The sequence below is a fragment of the Folsomia candida genome, unplaced genomic scaffold (genome assembly GCF_002217175.1).
Source record: "Folsomia candida strain VU population unplaced genomic scaffold, ASM221717v1 Fcan01_Sc033, whole genome shotgun sequence".
NCBI lineage: Eukaryota > Metazoa > Arthropoda > Collembola > Entomobryomorpha > Isotomidae > Folsomia > Folsomia candida.
The window spans coordinates 1,361,181-1,378,660 of record NW_019091225.1 but is presented as its reverse complement, the minus strand read 5'-3'; the positions used below and the strand labels follow the sequence as shown (position 1 = coordinate 1,378,660).

Sequence of the window (17,480 nt, the reverse complement as noted above, 5' to 3'; positions counted from 1 at the left end):
CGTGATTATTTTTAGCAACTAATTTCCCAAATTTGCATTACAATTCGATTCAAAAGCTAAAAATAGATGGGATACTAATTTCGGGTCTATGACATTCTAAGCTGAATTTAATGGTAGTTTTCTAACTTGAAAGTCAAAAGTTTTGACTATGTGCAAGGTTTTGAGTCAAAACCTTGCACAAAACGAAATCGATTGTTCAAAACCAAAACCTTGCCAAAATCATAACGTGTCCTGATTTCTCCAGATTTGCTCATTGATTCTTTTTTAACTGCCGAGTTGGAGAACTAGTCCATTTCAATTTATTCGCATATGTATTCGCATATTTCAATTTATTCGCATACATCGACATGAGCTTCAAGCATGGCATGCTCAACAAATTGTGCAAAATTAGCATATTTTTAATCGATCCGTAATAAAGCTATTTATACGCAAAAGTATTCCCATTCATGCGTAAAAACTATCATTATTACGTTCTTAACATTATTATTGCACACCGTAATGATCCTCATATGTAAGATGAAAATATTTATAAGGGTATAATTTTAACTTTAAGATTTGTATGTATTTACTATTTATGTACAGACTACAGATGAATGAGTTTCTGAATTTAGCTGATTATCTCATCAATCTTGTCGGAAGTTATCCAATTTTTATGAAATTTCTACAAAATTCAATTCAATGTCTGTCCTGTTAAACTGTAATTCAGCGAATGATTTTAAAATATGGGTTATGAAAATAGTTTACAAATCTCGTATTTATATATTTTACACACACTTCACACACATTTTACATATGCAAATATGTATTTATGTATCTGACCATCCACAACCCAATTCGGCAGGTTCATTTCATTCATACGTGCAACATCTGCTTAAATGTCATTGTCTCAATTGAACCTCATTAAAGTAATTAAACGACACAACATCCTGGATGGAGGGAACACGCCCCATGCAAAACGAGCCTCATTCATGGTGGGCACAAGTTTTCTGAAAACTTTTCCATAATGGCCACCGCTTTTGGATTTGCGTCTTATCTCTTCTCCGGATTCGGGCTTCTCACCCCGGACACGCCCATAATTGACTTGCCATCAGCAGGTAAGCTGCAAGGGCTCGTCGCCACTTCGAGAGGAGGGCGGCAGTACTACCAATACCTCGGGTAATTTACATATTTACCTTCCACACAAGTTTGTAACAGAGGTCAACACCGCCGCCTGGGGCCAGTAGCATTTGAGTCGCCGCCGCCTCAGTCAAAATTGGTCGATGTTGACCTCTGGTTTGTAGAACCTTTTGCATTGATATATGTACAAATATTTCAGCATTCCTTACGCCAAGCCTCCCGTGAACGAGTTGCGATTCGAAGTATTTTTCTCTTATTACATGAACTGCGATTTTTAGTGATTAGTTTAAAAGTAAATTTTTTACAGCCCCCCGTTCCACCAGAAAAATGGAAGGGGGTCCGTTCTGCGAAAGCGTATGGGTCACCTTGTCTCCAGGTAAGCACATAATTGGCTAGAAATACTTTACTTACTTAAAAAATAATAATTGTCAGTTTGACGCCATGATTTACGGGAGTATCATTGGGGAAGAGAATTGTCTGTATCTCAACGTCTTCACAACAAAGGTGAGACCTTCATAAAATTAATATTTGCACAAAAAATTGCAATTTTTGTTGCAAAAATAAGTTTTCTTTAGATTTCTGGAGGAAAGTTACATCCAGGTTGGTCTTCAGTTTTTTGCCATATTTTGAACTACTTTGGTTCCGAAAAGTATTGTTCTGTCTGACATATTTATTTGTCAAGTGCTCGTTACCTTTCACGGGGGCGGATTTACTTCTGGCGACTCGAAAGATTTTGGTCCCTCTTATTTCATGGATGAGGACTGTGTCGTCGTCACGGTCAATTTCAGGCTGTACGTTTTAGGTAGTAAAGTACCGCAACATTCGTAATTTCCCTAATAATTAATTACCCTCTAATTTCATTAGGATTCATAAACACGGGGGATGAATTAATCCGAGGAAAGTACGTGTACATACATCTGAAATTTATTACAAAATTCAAATTCAAAAAATCCATATTTTTGCAGTATGGGATTCAAGGATCAAAACTTAGCTTTGCGATGGGTACAAGAAAACATAAAAAAGGTCCGTGCGGCGTCAAAATCATACATTTGTTTTTACAAAATTACACTCTTAGAAATTCAGTATTAAAATAATACCCTGCGGTATTCATATGTGACTCTACCAAAGTTGTATTGCTAAGTAATACCACGTAGTAATAGCTCGGTATTAAATTTGTACAATATCGATAGCAATTTTTTACTGACCGCTATAATTTTAATACCAAGCGGTAACAATTTTAATACCGAGAAATCAATACCTGCCTGACCATACCAGATTTCTAACAGTGTATTCTTCCTCAGTTTGGTGGTGACCCTGACAAGGTCACGTTATCAGGGTCAGGCTCGGGTGGGATTTCAGTTCACTATCACATCCTCTCCCCCTTGTCGAAGGGTCTATTTCACCGCGCAATCTCGCAATCTGGCCACGTCGCGGTTCCCTTCGCGTTCGTGAAGGACTCCTTATCTCAAGCGCAAAAGTATGGGAAACGTATCAATTGTCCGACCAGAAATACGTCCGCGCTGGTGCGATGTTTAAGATCAAAAAGGGCCCGTGAACTTATCCAAGTCGCGCAGGATCTCATGGTAATTTATAAATAATAATAAGGTTATCAAAATTCTGGGCTTATCGAACATCTTTACAGTCTCCGATTCACACGCATGACGAATTTTTCACCGGCACGTTGGAAACGATCAAGAGGGAAGATACCTTTTTAATCGAGTCCCCCTTTGACATCTTGGAGCAAGGAAACTTTAACAAGGTTCCTTGGATTTTGGGCGTCAATTCGGGCGAGGGTGCTTTCAAAGTGTCACGTAAACTAAATAGAGATCTAAATTTTGTAATAATTAAGATAAGCCAAGTTGATTATCTTTTAATTAATTGTGGACATATTTAGGACTCCTCGCCTACCCTGAAATCCAATCAAACGTGGGCAAGCGGTGGAAAGAGTATGCCCCAATTTTTGCACATTTTGACCCCAATAAAACAGATGTTTCCGACCGGGTACGCATGTGTATAAATGACCTTTGACCTTATGATAATGACCTTTGACCTCTTTCCTCCTCCAGCTTCGTCAATACTACTTTGGCGGAAGTCGCTACCTAAATCCTGGCTACGACCTGGAAAATTTGACCCAATTGGTGTCTGACGGGGTCTATTTTCATCCCACCCACTGGACCGCGATTCGCCATGCTCGCCATTCGCCAACTTTTCTCTATTTCTTTACTTATCAACCGGTCCGATTCCCCAGCATTTGCAGCGCTTATCGAGCCTTGAGACCTGATTCGTGGTTTCCGGCACAGCTCAAAGTCGTCGGCGCAGTGGTGCAGGATGCCGCGAGGAATTATTTTACCAGGAATTATCCAGATTATCAGGATTGGAGTAGGTTTTCAGAAAATTTTGTATTTAAGAAATTTAAAAATGTTTTTGAGAAAATAGTGAAATTCTTAATATTTTAGCTGGAGTATGCATCGATCAGCAAATTCCTCTCTTGTGGAGTTCCGACCTGGTTTCGGACATTTGGAAATCCAGTCCGGACTATCAATTTTCCAGAGATTTAATTCAAACCATTGTCAACTTTATGGACACGGAGTATACACATTTTTTTATCAAATTTGAATATTTTTTAAGGATTTTACAAAAACGTAACAAAATTTTTCCAGAAACCAAAAATTGAAATTCAACGGTCTTCCCTGGCCCTCAATCAGTCCTAAAGGTCCGCCCGTTATGTACATGCGGTTGGATACCCCACCTCGAATGATTGGTAATGAAAGAATACTTTATGATTTATGTATATTGACTAGTTTGTTTATTTTTATTTATTTATTACTAGATGAACCGTTCGCTAAATATCTACCGTTCTGGGACTCGCTAAGTATAAGGAGTGGCTACGATATGGGAAATTGGTGACAAAAGATTTATCTTTATGTTCATCTTTCACACTTTTATAAAATAAATTAGAAATTCATTTGTAGTAATCACCAATATTTTTCATTTTGCAAAAATTTTTGCCAAAAAATCAAATCTTACATCATGACCATACTTACATTCAGACACTTTTCTACCTGAACTGTATTTACGATGAATTGCATAAAGTCATTTTATGTCTCCGACATTGCATTAGATACGTACAAATCACGATCCTACACATTATACGGAATTTTATGTATCTTTTATTATTCTCCAGATCAAATGATTCAACATATTTTTTTACTATGCAGTTTACAAACGTATCAAGGAATGAATGGCTTGCTAAATAATATTTGTAAACATTTGTACATAAAAACGAGATTGTCTTATGTTACCATATGTAAAACATTGTGCATACAAATGTCGATTCATCGTCACCTCATTAATTATCAATAGTCTCGATTCGATTATTTGTAATTCAACCCCTTCAAGAACAGATGGCAATAAGGAACGGAATGTCACCAGGTATTTAAGATTATCCAATCAATACAAATATTTATGTATGTACCACCAAATAAAGGCATGTTGACATTCTTCTGTGTATTTGTAGACTGACAGGTGAGGTATGTATTGCATACATACACATCCATTTATTAATGTCAAAGCCAAATTCATCAGTAATGTTTTCCACCGTTGATTGCTAAATCATAAATCAATAAATTTTGCACAAGTGACCAGAATATTTATTTCCGCAAAAGAAGCGAATGGAAGTCAAGTGGCAGAGAAAGCACCACTCGCAAAACAAAATTTTATGCTGTTTTTTCGTGATTTAAAAAATGAGAACATATTTAAATACATTTCTATCAATGCGTTTAATGTGGATATTGTTGTTGATCTTAAATGATCTGTGTTCTGGTGTCGTCGTAAAAACTACTGGAATTATAAGACTTGAACTTAACGCCCAGAGAGCGACGGGAATTTGGACGGCTACAGGAAATAATGCGTCTCATGGTAAATACGTCTTAGAAATTTAACAATTTGATAAATGCATTATTATTAAAGTGAGTTAATTTATTCAGTTATCTCGATACCGGCTGAAATACCCGGGTGAATATTTTCCGACCTGGAAGCCAGTCAACTTCTGTCTTCCGAAATATACCATGATTACAATGACATGGAATCCAAATGGGTTGGTCGAGTTAATTGGACTTTTTCCAGGAGATTTACAAGTACAGAAGCTTACAATGGAGGTCTCCCAGTGTATGCTATCCGATTTTTATCAAATTAGTGTCGAACGATGGCAAATTTATTAATATGAAATTTGCAAAAGACACGATCTTCCAATTCTCACATTTGGCATAGATATTTGCATCCAAGAGGAGAAATCGCACAGCAAATTTTGAAAGTGTAAGAATTGTCAAGTTTATAACCCGTTTTCTCATTTTTTGGCATTTAATGTAAATTTGAGCATTGGGAGGTTGATGGACACTCGTTAGCAATCGAAAAGGTTAATCAAAATCTGAAAGCATACGATGGGCGACCTGCATTAATACTAATGCAAAGAAATTCATTCAATAAATAATAAAAAAAATGTCCATTTTGCACTTTTACATATTTTCAGTAAAAGAACCTTTATTTTCGAAACGAAAAATCGTCCTAGTTTGTGAAGGATTGGACACAATTTCCGACATATTTATTAACGATATATTTATCGGAAGTAGCAAAAATATGTTTGTCCGCTACATTTTTGATATCAAGGCAGCTTTGACGGTAATTCAAAACTTTTCATTTTTCTGCATGAATTTCAAATTTGACAAAATATTTTATAAAAATTTTGCAAGGTGGGAACAAACACGATAAAAATAGCTTTCACGTCCCCAGTTGAATATGCATCCAAAGAATACACAAACCATGAGGAAGCGTTCGGTTATCCGGTAACGCCTCCGAATTTGGTGCGAGAATATCGAGGGGAGGATAAGGCTCAGATGATTCGGAAGATGCAGGCGTCCTTCTCGTGGGACTGGGGTCCTTCATATGCAAGTTCTGGAATATGGTAAATATTTACTAATTTACATAATATGTAATTATGCTTATTTAATAATATGCATTAAGGCGGCGGTATAAGTAGTGCAGAGGCAAACGAATTTTTTATTCAATAACGCAAAATACTGAGACAATTGAAGAAATTGGACGATTTTTTATTTTTTCTTAGTGAGGCAAATACCTAACAACGAAAAAAATTACTAAGTATGCATTTGACCCACCCCAAAAAAGTGACCATCTGCGATATCTCAGTCATTTCTCAACCGATTTTGATGAAATTTTGCACCGATTATTGTTGCATAATATAGAAATGGGATCTGATCCGACTAAGCGATTACGTGATCTTGACCGGAATTATGGGCAAAAATGTAGCCTTAGAAACACATTTGTAATTATTGCTGGTTACTAGCAAACGTTATCAACAGTTTGATACCCACGAATTGTAGGGCAGTTTATCCCGAAAATTTAAAGCATAAATATATCAAAATCTGTTAAGAATTGGCTTAGTTATTCCAATTTGAAGTTCAGAAATTCCTGCTCGTGCTACGAATCATTGCCATTGACAACGACGCAAGACTAATAAATTGAAAACAAATTACATTCAAAACTGTAAACAGCACAACTAATCGTTGCTTCTGTAACATGCTTGGTAAACTGCGTGAAATTGTTGTTGTTGGTGTTGCACCTCCAGATCAGGTCTTTTGGTGTTTAGTAATCTAGGCCGGACATTTTGACCAAAATGATATAAATCGGTTAAGAAATAACGGATTTATTCAATTTTAAACACCCAGCATTTAATAAAATTATTCCGCATCAAACTACTGAAAAGGGGTAGTGCAATGCAGTTATCCAATGGGCAATCTAATCACCCAATTAAAAGTTATAAATAAACAAGGTCCCTAAAAAGGGGAAATCTTAGTGAGGGAGTGCAATCACAACTAATAAATAAAATTAGATTGGAGAATTTTTGCATCACCGCTCTCGGTACCATTTTTACTGGAAGCATTAATCCTTTAAATAGAACACTTGCTCCCTCGAAAGGTTCGATGATTTTGCATAGAGTAGCCAAATTAATATATGAAGTTGAAATTTGTATATTTTTTTAAACAAATACGTAGCTCATAATTATTTAGCCATCATATCTTACATATCTACCTCAGTTAATTTAACCCACTTCTCGTTCACTACACAGTAAAAATGTATTCCTTCCTCAATTTATTCAATAAAACTAACAATTCATGCATATGCAAAGAAAAATTTATACTGCTTCCAGTAAAAATGGTACCGAGAGCGGTGATGCAAAAATTCTCCAATCTAATTTTATTTATTAGTTGTGATTGCACTCCCTCACTAAGATTTCCCCTTTTTAGGGACCTTGTTTAATACTTCGACGTCGATATTTTTTTACATAAATTTTCTACTTTTAATTAATAACAATAATTACATGATAATTTATGGAATATGTAATTGATCTAATTATTGTTATCAATGAGTACCATCAAAATTTCTAGAAAGAAGGTGAAGAAAAATCAGGCTCACAAGACAAATTTCCGCCTGATATTTTCCTTCGTAATATCTTCAAAATTATTGATACATATTATGTTGAATTTAGAGGCAATTCAATCAGTCATTGGTAGCTTGTAAAATTCGTAAGGTTCGTAAAATAATTGTACAAAATGAAAAGATGTCCTTCATCTGAGCAAGTTTATAAAAATTTGGAAGCTAATTTTCATCAGAAATATTTGTAAAATTTTGGAAAAGTCTGTCAGTTACAAGACTTGCATAAATTGGTTCACTAATTTTAAAATAGACACAAGACACAATTACTTCTGGCTTCAGAGAGTATAGGGAAGACCGCTATGTTGGTACTTGGCAGGACAATAATTAACTGCACGTATACCACCGTAATTATTAAATTGTCCGATGAGGACCAGCCCCACACACGAATTTATGTACATTCATCCACTTATTTTTTTGTGTCCAGGAAAAACATTTACATTGAAGGAATCGACACCGCCGTGATCCGAGATGTGCTTATCTTCACAACTCCAAACAAACCGATTCCGGATGAAACGGCGGAAACGGAGTGGGCCCTGACGGCTCGCGTGTATTTTGACGTAGCCCGAAACGATGAACGCGGCACGTTGACCTTACGTCGTATTTCGCCAGGAATGAGCAATAGCAATCCTCATCCTGTTCGAACCACGGTCAGCTTATCGTCACGAGGAGGGTCGGATGATGAGTCTCAAGACATCGTCATCATTATACCTGTGCGTCCATCAATTAATTTGGTTACATACGTGGTGAAGGAGGCAATTTGAGACTTTGATATGCATTTATAGGGGAATCATGCCAAATTGTGGTGGCCGAATGGTTACGGCGATCAAAACCTGTACACCTATGAAATCTCGTATGTTTCTCGTACATCGGAGGAAACTAGCAGTCAAAGAGTTCAAGTGGGATTCAGAACTGTTAATCTTGTCCAAGATTTAGTGAACGAAGAGAAACCACAATGGGGTAATAATTACTTAATAATATAATACCAATAATTGTAATAAAGCAGTGATTAATTACAGGTCGAGAATTTTATTTCAAAGTGAACGGCATGAAAATGTATTCGAAAGGATCAAATTCAATTCCGATCCACGTTCTACCAGAGAAAGTTACAAGAGATATGACAAAATGGTTGCTGAAATCCGCGAAGGAGCTGAATTCTAATATGATAAGAGTTTGGGGAGGTGGGATTTATGAGTCGGATTACTTTTATGAGGCAAGTTATCCAAGCTACGTATGTATGTATTTATTTGTTACATTTTAAATATATGGGAGTAAGAGAACTGTTCTAAATGAGAGGTCGACGCCGACCAATTTTCCCCGACGGCGCCAATTTTGGCGATTCTTTCGGCGGCGTCCTAATATTGAAGGAATAGGCAATCAGATTTTTCGGTGGCAGCGACGCCTAAGATGCGACCGGCGGCGCGTAAAATGTGACCGGCGACGCACGGCGGTGTCGACCTCTGTTCTAAATTTACCATTTGAATTTTAGTTGGCCGATCAGCTTGGAATTTTTATCTGGCAAGATTTCATGTTTGCTTGTGCCATGTATCCTGCCGACGACGTGTTCCTGCTGAATGTAGTGGACGAAGTAAAAACGCAGGTCAAACGACTCCAACGCCATCCAAGTTTGGCGATGTGGGCGGCAAACAATGAGAACGAGGCGGCCCTTCAGGGAAGTTGGTACGGAACTTTTGGGAAGTTCGAAATCTACAAGGCCGACTTTATCAAGCTCTACGTCGATACTATAATTGGAAACGTGTCGCAGTTAGATCCTTCCAGAGAGTGCTTGTCTTCCAGCCCGACAAACGGGATTCAGACAAAGTTGGAAGGCTGGGTTGCCCAAAATCCGGGCGATTCACGATATGGCGATGGTATGAAATAATGATTCTCTTGTTAACATTGTAAAATTCGTAAATTTACAAATTTTTCCGAAATTTTACAAACATTTCTGAGGAAAATTAGCTCACAAATTTTTGTAAACTTACTCAGATCAAGGGCATCTTTTATTTTGTAACAGCTTGTAAAATTATACAAGTTCCCAATGACCGCGTGAATTGCTTCACTATTAAAATTTATAATTTTGCATCTTTTGAAAATTGTATCAATTGAATTGATTCAAGATTCCTAAACTTTTTAGCTCGTTTCCGTGGAGTGAATGTATTAGGATTATGTAATGAGGTTGTCCAAGGATGAGCCATCTTTTAAAAATTATTAAAAATTTTCGAGTTGGGGACAGGCACGCATTTTTTGGCGTTGTCACCCGTTGTTGGGTGAGTGAGAAATTATTTTTAAAATTATTTTTGCTACATTTTCTGGGGACTGCTTTTAATTTTTAACTCGATTGCATATTACATATGTGATATTGATGACCATTTTTGTCCCCGATACTTTTATATATTTGTACACGTATTTATATGCATATTTTTATAAAGAGCACAACCAGGTAGATAATTCGAGTTCCGGAGAAAAAATTTTCATTTGTCTAAAACTTGACAAAATTTTCATTATTAAATTATCACTCCCACGATAACGGTGGACCTGGAGGACGAAGAGGAGGAGGATAATTTAGTTCTGGAAGATTTTGTAATTGATGAGGTAGCAGCTGCTGGTGCAGATTCAGAAACCACTCCTGCTGATACCGAAGATGAGTTGTTAACGGTATAAGTTTTTAAAATCATGAGGATGTCAATTTTTGTCAAGTTTTTTTAAAGATAAATAAACATTTCTTTATCTGGAACTCGAATTATCCTCCTGGTTGTGGTCGCTATCTTCATAAAAATATGTATACAAATAAGTGTAGAAATATACAAAATTATCGGGGGCAGAAGTGGTCATCAATATCACATAATATGCCACGATTGCTTGACTTTAAGTATCTAGGTAACGTTAGTCTCCCTTCACGGTTGCGACAAATGGTCGAGTTACAAATTAAAAATTCATTTTAAAATCGTTGGTTCAAAAAGGGCGTTTGAGTCTCCAACTACTTTGACCCTTAATAACTTTTGAATCGGCAGACATAGAGACTTAATTCTTGAGGATGAAATCATCGTAATTTTTTGATTGATTTTTTAAGCTAAAAATTTCGAGAGTATTATTTCGAAAATTAAACTTGAAATCTCCAGTGAGCCCGAGTCAGACTCTGTGGTTGTCGGTCAAACCAACCATTTTCCATGAAATTGTAATGTACCAAATGCATTTAAACTTGTGGAGTGACATATTTTTGAAAAATCTGTATGGATCAAGCCCTACGGTCTCACCCGTTCTGAAAATTTCAGCTAAATCGGTTCAGCCATTTTGGCTATCGTGTTCCGGAAGGACATGATGGTTCCATAAGAACTGACTTAGGCTAAAAAGGCAACAATTTTGCAGAGCCTTGTAAGATGGCATTATTCTGAGAGCAGGACTCGTAATGAACGATGTGCATATAATTTTGTGATTTATTTTTGGTATATAAACCATTACAAAACACGAACTTAATAAACTCGGAAAATTTTTCCTATTTTAATTTATATTGCTACGATTAGTTTTACGACAGTTATCGCAAGACGGACAGACGGACATAACGGGTACATAAGCCCTGATTCAGGCTAAAAACCTATATTTAGTTAAAATTTTCACCAATGCATAATACGCATTGTTTATTTGACAAAAAACAGGCGTAAAGTGCATTAGTAAAATGTATTTGGTACAATAAAATTCTATGCAAAATGGTCGGTTTGACCGATAACAGCGAGCTTGACTCGGGCTGCACACTGGAGATTTCAAGTTCAATCTTCGAAATAGTACCCTCGAAATTTTTAGCTTAAAAAATCAAGCTAAAAATTACGATGATTTCATCTTTAAGAATTAAGTCTCTATGTCTGCCCGTTCAAAAGTTATTAAAGGTCAAAGTAGTTGGTGTATTTGTAAGGGACTTTTACACCAACTATTTTAAAAATAATTATTTTATTTGTAACTCGACCATTTGTCGCAACCGTTAAGGGTAACTAGGCACTAAAAGTCAAGCAATCGTGATAATATGCATTCAAGTTAGAAATGAAAAAGTCCACCGAAAAATAATTTCTCACTCACCCAACAACGGGTGACAACGCCAAAAAATGCGTGCCTGTCCCCAGCTCGAAAATTTTTAATAATTTTTAAAAGATGGCTCATCCTTGGACAACCTCATTACATAATCCTAATACATTCACTCCACGGAAACGAGCTAAAAAGTTTAGGAATCTTGGAATTGATTCAATTCAAATTCATTGATCTTGATCTATCTCCTACTTTTTACAAATTCAAGTTACCCGAAAAAAAATTAAACGGCGTAAAACTCAGTAGTGGTATTCACAGTAACCGATTATTGCGATTATAATCATTATCGATTATAATCACCCAAAAATTCTCTATGGGGAAAAATAAACCAATGTGATTATAATCGTCAAAAAAATAATCCTCTCCCAGGACGATTATTTGGATTATAATCCTTCATCCAAATGCAATTTTTTAAAGCGTCCGAAAAAGTAGCCGTTGCTATGATACTATTTAATGAATCCTGCTGGATATTTTAGGCGAAATAATCAAAATACAACAATAATCTGGTGCGTTCATGGTATATGACAATATTATTTGACACTTTATCATTCTATACATGTTACGACAAATGAATTGTTTCCAACACAAATTTTCATTTTTGAAGAAATTAAATTTTAATTATTATGTACTGAAAAAATAGTGTGAGTGGACCGTTGCTAAGTTGGATGATTGAGATGACCCCCTAGGTCAAATCCGGGTCAAGTGATCCCACACCCTCCAGTGGGGTGTCAATCGATCGATCTAGATCATACGATGACTTTGGTATATTATAGAATTTTGTGAGATAAGAATTGGCTGAAAAACTTATATTTTGGAGATATTCTTCAAAATAAACGTTTTAGCTATCGAAATAGTACACTCGAGATTTTTAGCTTAAAAAATCAAGCTAAAAATTAGGATGATTTCCTCCTCAGGAATTAAGTCTCTATGTCTGCCTGTTTAAAAGATATTCAAGGTTAAAGTCGTTGGGCCGGACAAGGGGACTTTCGGCCCAAAGATTTAAAACCTACAGTGCAGACTCCATATAGCCCGAGTCAGGGACAGAGTCCGTGACTCGATACGTCCGAGTCCTCTTCTAAATTCTTATCTCAATTGACCTACATACTAAAGCTGCATATAGTCCAGAAGTGGTTTTTGGTCTTCATACCAAATTTCAGACGAAAATAACAACTTTTTAAAACGGTATGGATCCCCCAGGATCACTCTGGTTGCATTTTGCAAACTTTGAACTTCATATTATTTCATGCGAAGCCAACACGGTATCACCGTGTTGGATTTCATCCTTTTAAACCACTTTCTATATCGGTATGGGTCATCCCATAGGGTCGCTCCAGATAAAAATTTTACCAATTTCATTTCATATTCTTCCATTAAGACCTACACACAACCGTGTACCAAATTTCAGCTTGATATGACGATTTTGAAAAATCCGTATGGGTCACCCCCTAGGGTATCTCAAGATGAAAATTTTTCCAACCTGAAGTTATTTTTTTCTATTAGGAGCCATTAGCAACCTCTGTACCAAATTTCAGCTTTCTACGACAATTTTGAAATTTTGGTGCATAATACCCCACCCACTCCGATGACCCCCACCGGTCAACCACTTGACCGATTTCGCCCATCTTCGAACTCGTTTCCTAACTTTGTCAAATATGGACATAGTAAAAATTTCAAGTCAATCGGTTCAGCCGTTTTGGCTCTATCGTGCCGGACAGACAGACAGACGGACGGACATGACGGTTCCATAAGCCCTGACTCGGGCTAAAAATGAAAATTTTTTTTTCAAAATAATTCATTTGTCGCAACCGTATGGGGCACCGCCCATAGAAACGATGTCAGTTAATCGTGGGTATATGATTATAATCGATTGTGATTATAATCGTCCTCACGATTATAATCGGTTACTGTGAATACCACTAGTAAAAAAATTCTAATTTTGATAACTTTTTAAATATTTGATTCCTTCGAAGTTTTGCTAGTAAGCAATTAAATCTTATTGTTTTAATTTTAAAATGTCCGAACCCAATCTTACAATTGTATCATATCATCATGGACCACCGATCTCTTACTTTTTACTATACAAAGCTCACTGAACTGCTTTTTATGGCGTCAAACTCGTTCAAAAATAAATTCTTATTTCAATAACTTCCTTTAACACTTGATCCCTCCAATTTTTAGAAATCTATTTTTTTCCAATGTAACTAAATCTCATCGTTTTGTCGTATGAAATGAACCTTTAAAATGTCTTCAAACCCATGTTTTCGTACGAGTAAAGATAAGTAAACCCCATCAACGCGGAAATGCGTGTTAGAGAAAGTTGAAAATAGTTTTCTGGGTGAAATTGCATCCAATTTTGAGAAAATGCGGATCAATTATCTAACTCACAAATTTTTGTAAACTTACTCAGGTCAACAGCATCTTTTTATTTTGGAAAACTTTGTAAAATTACTTTACAAACCTTACAGATTTTACACGTTGCTCTTGCCTCATATGAGTTACAGGTTTGGTTTTAAATATTGTTTTTTTTCTAATGACACATAAATAGTTCATCATTACGACTACTACGGGGACACGTGGAATCATGAAACTTTCAAGAGGAAGACGAGATATGCGTCGGAATACGGATTTCAGTCGTTCCCATACATCGGGACGTTAGAAAAGGTGTAATTATTTATCATTATTCATAATTTTACCTGACAGACACGTTTCCAGTTCTAATAAACTTTTATTTATGTATTTCTAGATTTCTAGCAATTTCGACCAATGGACCTGGAATTCAGCCATGGTCGAACATAGACAACATCATCCAAGGGGACAGGAAGAAATGAGAAGGCTAATTCAGACCCATTTACCCTATCCGAAAAATTACAATTCCACCGAAGCATTCCCAGCCATGATTTACATGGCTCAAATTGTACAGTCGATGGGGCAGAAGACACAGACAGAATTTTATAGACGCCTGATGGATAAGTTGGACGAAAAGGATGGAACTGGTCACAACATGGGAGCGTTATATTGGCAGCTAAACGACATCTGGGAAGGCTGCTCTTGGGCATCATTCGGTACAGAGAAAAATATTAATTAAACAGAAACAATTCACGCAGTTATTTGTAACCTTGTAAAATCCGGAAGTTTTGCAAAATAATTTTACATACTTTTACAAAATGAAAAGACTCTTGATCTGAGTAAGTTTACAAAAATTTGGAAGCTAACTTTCCTCAGAAATAGTTGTAAAATTTTGGAAAAGTTTACGGAATTTACGGATTTTACAAAGTTACCCATCACTGCGTGAATTGCTTCAATGCACATCTTAGTTATTCAACTAATCACTACATGCATAAATTAGTCATATTACAAATTACCACTATAAATCATCCTGAATTTACATATTTAACGCAGAAATCAATGGCAGGTGGAAAATGTTTGCCAGCTATATGAAAAGGTCGTTTCATCCCGTTCTACCGTCCCCTTACAAGAACTTTGACGGGGACGTAGTCGTGGAACTCATTTCTGATGCTATTGATGACTTCAGTGGTCATATGCGCGTCCGAGTCTTCAAGTTCGATAGTTTGACTCCATTGTTTGATGTGACCACATTGGTCGCTGGGGTATGTTCAAAAAATATATATTTTACAAAATGTATATTCACGCAGTCATTCGTAATTTGTAAAATCTGTAAATTTTGTAAAATTATTTTACAAACTTTAACAAAACAAAAATACATTCTTGATCTGATTGTGAGCAAGTTTACAAAAATGTGGAATCTAATTTTCCCAAGAAATATTTACAAAATTTTGTACGAAGTTTACAGAATTTACGGATTTTACAATGTTACCAAGCCCTGCGTGAATTGCCTCATTATTTAATTTGATACTTAATTTGGTTTGATTTGACAGACATATTTGACGTCGAAAGAAGTATTTCGAATCCACGAAGAAGATCTGGAACGTGTTGGATGTGATGACGGAAAATTAGATCCGTACCCTTGCCTGGTACACGTGACCATGCCTGGGACCCCCACCAATTTTTTGCTCCTCCACTACCCCACTAACAAGTCACACCTGAAATTTCCGAACCTCCGGGTATGTAATATTAACTTGTCATACACCGTTAAAAATTGGGCATAGCCAGGCAGCTCTGGTCAATTTGCGAAATTATTCAGCCAAGACGAGGGGAGCTTGCGAGGTTGATAATAACAGATCTTGGTGCCCTTTGGATATGTGGTAGGGACCCATGAGTGTACTAAAACCCTGAAGTAGTTTGACTCCATGGCCACATTTGCGCCCGCCACACCCACTCAAAAATGTCCAAAAAACGCTTTCACCCCAGTTTTCACTCACTCAAATCCACGCCAAAAATCCAATTTTACTCGGATTTTGAAATTTCTTTCACCATTATACTCCCAGATAGTTGCTTTCTTCAATCCAATATCAAACTCAATTTTTTCGAAATTTTTAGTATTTTTAAAATTTAAAATTCTGAATGAGCATTGTTGTAGTCATCAACAAAACAAATTATGTTTGCGAAATAATCATCAATAAAATTGAGTTTGATATTGGATTGAAGAAAGCAACTATCTGGGAGTATAATGGTGAAAGAAATTTCAAAATCCGAGTAAAATTGGATTTTTGGCGTGGATTTGAGTGAGTGAAAACTGGGGTGAAAGCGTTTTTTGGACATTTTTGAGTGGGTGTGGCGGGCGCAAATGTGGCCATGGAGTCAAACTACTTCAGGGTTTTAGTACACTCATGGGTCCCTACCACATATCCAAAGGGCACCAATATCTGTTATTATCAACCTCGCAAGCTCCCCTCCTAAGTTAGGAAGGAAGCCTAATTTGATATTCTGAAAAATTTACAAAGACATTTAAATGTAACATTTGATATGAAATAGGAAATTTATCAATTCCACACAATTTGTCATGAATGCTTTCACTGTTAGAAATCTGGTAAAGTCATGCAGTTATGTATTAGTTTCTCAGTATTAAAGTTGCTACCGCTTGGTACTAAAATCATACATGTCCGTAAAAACCTTAATACTGAGCTATTACTACACGGTATCAGCTATGAATACCACTTTGGTTGAGTCATAGTTATATGAATACCGCTTGGTGTTATTTTAGTACTGGATTTGTAAGTATCTTCGGATTACAAACTTTACTAAATTGTAATAATTGTAGGCAGTGGAACACACGGCTTCCTCGGATTTGAAAACGTTTACAGTGACCCTTGTCACCGACGAAATCGCTCCGTTCGTCTTTCTCAACCTGAGGGATTCTACCCATGGACGATTCAGCGACAACGGTTTCATCATGGTCGACTCACAACAAGTGGTCACCTACGAGTCTCGAGATCCAATTTCTTTGCATGATTTTATCACACAGTTGGACATCATGTCACTTTATGATGTTACGGCAGTAGCACAAGATTAATGTACCATTTGTTAACTTGTCGTTAACTTCTTGTTATTTTCCCTGGATCTCGCTTTACTACAAGTGCTTTAGAAGATTGTTATGACATGTTGACGTACTTATGGCGTAAGAAAGATGATATCAAATAAATCTAAAAATTTAGTTGAAATTTGACTGGAGTACAAGTAAAGAAGTCATTTTTTGGAATATTTGCTATACTCCAGCTTTTCTAAAAATTTAGTCTTTAATTTACTGCTTCTACATTCATTAAATTGCCAAATTAACCAAACCAAATTAACCAAACCAAATTAAATTCATTAACTTAAATTAGTCAAGAGTCAACTTAATTGAAGCAAAAGATTCGATCGAA

The 17,480-nt window shown here is 36.3% G+C and overlaps 3 protein-coding genes across 3 annotated transcripts; all 3 read left to right on the top strand.

The window, feature by feature from the left end:
- The first annotated feature begins 972 nt into the window (after positions 1-972).
- LOC118439288 (venom carboxylesterase-6-like) lies at positions 973-4,213 on the top strand. Its single transcript, XM_035860464.1, has 15 exons — positions 973-1,155; positions 1,316-1,358; positions 1,424-1,492; positions 1,549-1,620; positions 1,692-1,716; positions 1,799-1,918; positions 1,981-2,017; positions 2,082-2,139; positions 2,418-2,699; positions 2,759-2,927; positions 3,011-3,117; positions 3,183-3,495; positions 3,573-3,705; positions 3,777-3,877; positions 3,947-4,213. The coding sequence occupies exons 1-15, from the start codon at positions 1,004-1,006 to the stop codon at positions 4,021-4,023; spliced, it is 1,758 nt and encodes a 585-aa protein (XP_035716357.1). The 5' UTR covers positions 973-1,003; the 3' UTR covers positions 4,024-4,213.
- A 442-nt stretch (positions 4,214-4,655) lies between these two features.
- Positions 4,656-8,915, top strand: LOC118439290 (beta-mannosidase-like). The gene is made up of 7 exons (XM_035860466.1): positions 4,656-5,034; positions 5,103-5,252; positions 5,645-5,793; positions 5,865-6,076; positions 8,051-8,336; positions 8,409-8,583; positions 8,643-8,915. Exons 2-7 carry the CDS (start codon positions 5,198-5,200, stop codon positions 8,882-8,884), a joined length of 1,119 nt encoding a protein of 372 aa, XP_035716359.1. The 5' UTR covers positions 4,656-5,034; positions 5,103-5,197; the 3' UTR covers positions 8,885-8,915.
- A 131-nt stretch (positions 8,916-9,046) lies between these two features.
- On the top strand, positions 9,047-17,264 carry LOC118439289 (beta-mannosidase-like). The gene is made up of 6 exons (XM_035860465.1): positions 9,047-9,494; positions 14,246-14,361; positions 14,444-14,762; positions 15,100-15,308; positions 15,597-15,782; positions 16,880-17,264. The coding sequence occupies exons 1-6, from the start codon at positions 9,152-9,154 to the stop codon at positions 17,129-17,131; spliced, it is 1,425 nt and encodes a 474-aa protein (XP_035716358.1). The 5' UTR covers positions 9,047-9,151; the 3' UTR covers positions 17,132-17,264.
- Positions 17,265-17,480: the final 216 nt, after the last annotated feature.